The sequence below is a fragment of the Electrophorus electricus genome, chromosome 11 (assembly GCF_041902795.1).
Source record: "Electrophorus electricus isolate QZ-2024a chromosome 11, ASM4190279v1, whole genome shotgun sequence".
In the NCBI taxonomy this organism is placed as follows: domain Eukaryota; kingdom Metazoa; phylum Chordata; class Actinopteri; order Gymnotiformes; family Gymnotidae; genus Electrophorus; species Electrophorus electricus.
The window spans coordinates 19,160,001-19,162,500 of NC_137507.1; the positions used below are offsets into that span (position 1 = coordinate 19,160,001).

Genomic DNA, 2,500 nt, shown 5'->3' on the forward strand with positions numbered 1-2,500 from the left:
CAATGTGCTTATCAGTTCTTTTACTGAATTTTCAGTATTAGAATGTTGGTGTTTGGTGGGGAATGGTGACGTTTGGGGGAGAATGTTGGTGTTTGGTGGGGAATGGTGGCGTTTGGGGGAGAATGTTGGTGTTTGGTGGGGAATGGTGGCGTTTGGGGGAGAATGTTGGTGTTTGGTGGGGAATGGTGGCGTTTGGGGGAGAATGTTGGTGTTTGGTGGGGAATGGTGGCGTTTGGGGGAGAATGTTGGTGTTTGGTGGGGAATGGTGGCGTTTGGGGGAGAATGTTGGTGTTTGGTGGGGAATGGTGGCGTTTGGGGGAGAATGTTGTTGTTTGGTGGGGAATGGTGGCGTTTGGGGGAGAATGTTGGTGTTTGGTGGGGAATGGTGGTGTTTGGTGGGGAATGGTGGCGTTTGGGGGAGAATGTTGGTGTTTGGTGGGGAATGGTGGTGTTTGGTGGGGAATGGTGGCGTTTGGGGGAGAATGTTGGTGTTTGGTGGGGAATGGTGGCGTTTGGTGGAGAATGGTGGCGTTTGGTGGAGAATGTCTCCAGTAAAAGCAACTCAGCGCTTGGTTGTGTGGCTCTCAGTTCTGATCAGCCCTCTACTCCAGTTTCCCCTCCGTTCCCACACCTGGCTGAGATCAGGAAGGGCCTGCTATTCACCTTGTGAGGTGAGTCGGTTGTGCCAGAGCAGGGAAAACACACAGAAAACACACAAAAAACACGACGGACCCCTTAGCCCCCGTCTCTTGTGCGCCACTCACCTACAGATAAAGGGGGCGACCGTTGCCGTGTTGGGGTGGTTGTGCTGCTGCTGTTGGGGCAGGTGCACTGCTCCGTTGCTTCCCATCACCCCCCCTCCCCCTCCCCCCAAGGCGGTGGAGGCGGTGGAGCCGGAGAGGGCGGAGCTGCTGGTGGAAGAGACCATGCTGCTCTTCCTGCCCTCCAGACCCCCGAGGGTGCGCTGCGCGTAGTACGCCTGCCCTCCTTTACCCCCCTTTGCCTTCTCGCCACCCTCCTTCACCGGTGCCCCCACCAGTGCCCCCACCAGGCTGGCCTGTGGAGCTGCAGGCTTGGCCGGCGTGCCCGGCGTCTTCAGCCCTGGCTTGGGGATTCCGCTGGAGGCCGGCAGGGCGCCGTCCTTCTTAGCCGTGGCGGTGGGCGCTTTGCCTCCCTTGGGGATGAGGCTGGCGATTTTGGAGCCCTTCTTGGCTTCCGTGGGTGGCGGCTCCTCTTTGGGCGGCGTGCCGGCTTTGCTCCTGGTTCTGCCCTTCTCTTCTCTGTCTTTGGGGTGTGACAGGGACTTGCCGCTGGCACTTTTCCCAGCAGTGCCGCCGTGGACGGCCGGCGCCGTCGTGCCCTTGGTCTGCAGCGACAGGGAGGGCGCCGTCTTGCCCTGCGGCTTGGATGGGCCCCCGGGCGGCGCGGGACCGCCGGAGGTCTCCTCGCCGTACTCGGACAGGTCATCCTCCTCCTGGAGGGCCATCTCGGCCATGGAGGGCGAGGCACGAGACGCCGGGCGCGGATTGGCCAGGCGAAACTTGTCCAGGGCAGAGCGCTGGTTGCCCGGCGCCGACTTGGAGGCATCGGCCAGCGGTGGGCGTGGGCGCTCGGAGCTGGACGGCGATGGTGGCGAGGACGTGGGGCTGGTGGCCAGCATGGAGGAGGTGGCGCTGTGCTTCATGTTCATGGACTTGCTGCGCCAGGCTTTGCCCGCGGCCGAGGAGGGGATGGCCGAGGCCAGCTGCTGCCCGCTGTTGCTGACATTCATGCTGCCCACCAGAGGTATGGACTTCACCGACTCTGAAACACACACACACACACACACACACACACACAGTCACGCTGGACCAGTCACGCGGAGACACTGAGAGATGACTGCTCCGAAAACCACACACAGCTTTTATACTTTTAACGAAAAATCAGGTTGAATCAAAAGATACACTAGAGCGCCCTCCTTTAGATTAGAAGGACATAACCAAGGTGTAGTTTGACTGATGGTGCGCACACAGTGTTGTTTTCTAGCGTTTGGCTCTGCTGTCCCTGTCCTCAGCCAGATCTCAGGCGCTGCTGAGAGGCAGTGAGGCAGAAAATTGCTTCTCCAATTGATCTGGTGGAATGTGAAACAGGTGGGCCAGCCCTACGCTGCCCCTCAGAGGAGCTGCTGTGGAGCATAAGGGTCGCAGAGAATGCAAACAATTCACATCAGATCACGAGTCCGCCAGCAGCGTCATGAAGGCTCACTCTGATGAGCGCATCTGAAAAATATGGAATGTGGAAATGTTCAACTCTGAAGCCCCTGAACAGCACAGCTACAGCTAAGATAAGGAGGACGACCCAGTGTGGGAATATAAGGCATGCTAATCGTGCTAAAGGTTGGGCTCGCTACCCACCAAAACAACAATGATGTCAATGCTGAGCATGTCACACATGTCTAGAGCTTCCTCTCACAGATCATCCACCCACCATCCACCCATCATCCACCCATCATCCACCCATC

At 58.4% G+C, this 2,500-nt stretch overlaps 1 protein-coding gene across 18 annotated transcripts in view; it reads right to left on the reverse strand.

Annotated features, from left to right (window-relative positions):
* The window catches only part of nav3 (neuron navigator 3), a 143,000-nt gene that overhangs the window by 65,554 nt on the left and 74,946 nt on the right, over positions 1–2,500 (reverse strand). For all 18 annotated transcript variants that reach the window (XM_081723326.1, XM_081723327.1, XM_081723342.1 and 15 more), the window contains one exon: positions 765–1,803. In XM_081723326.1, the coding sequence (XP_081579452.1) occupies positions 765–1,803 (1,039 nt within the window). The remainder of the gene's footprint in view (positions 1–764; positions 1,804–2,500) is intronic.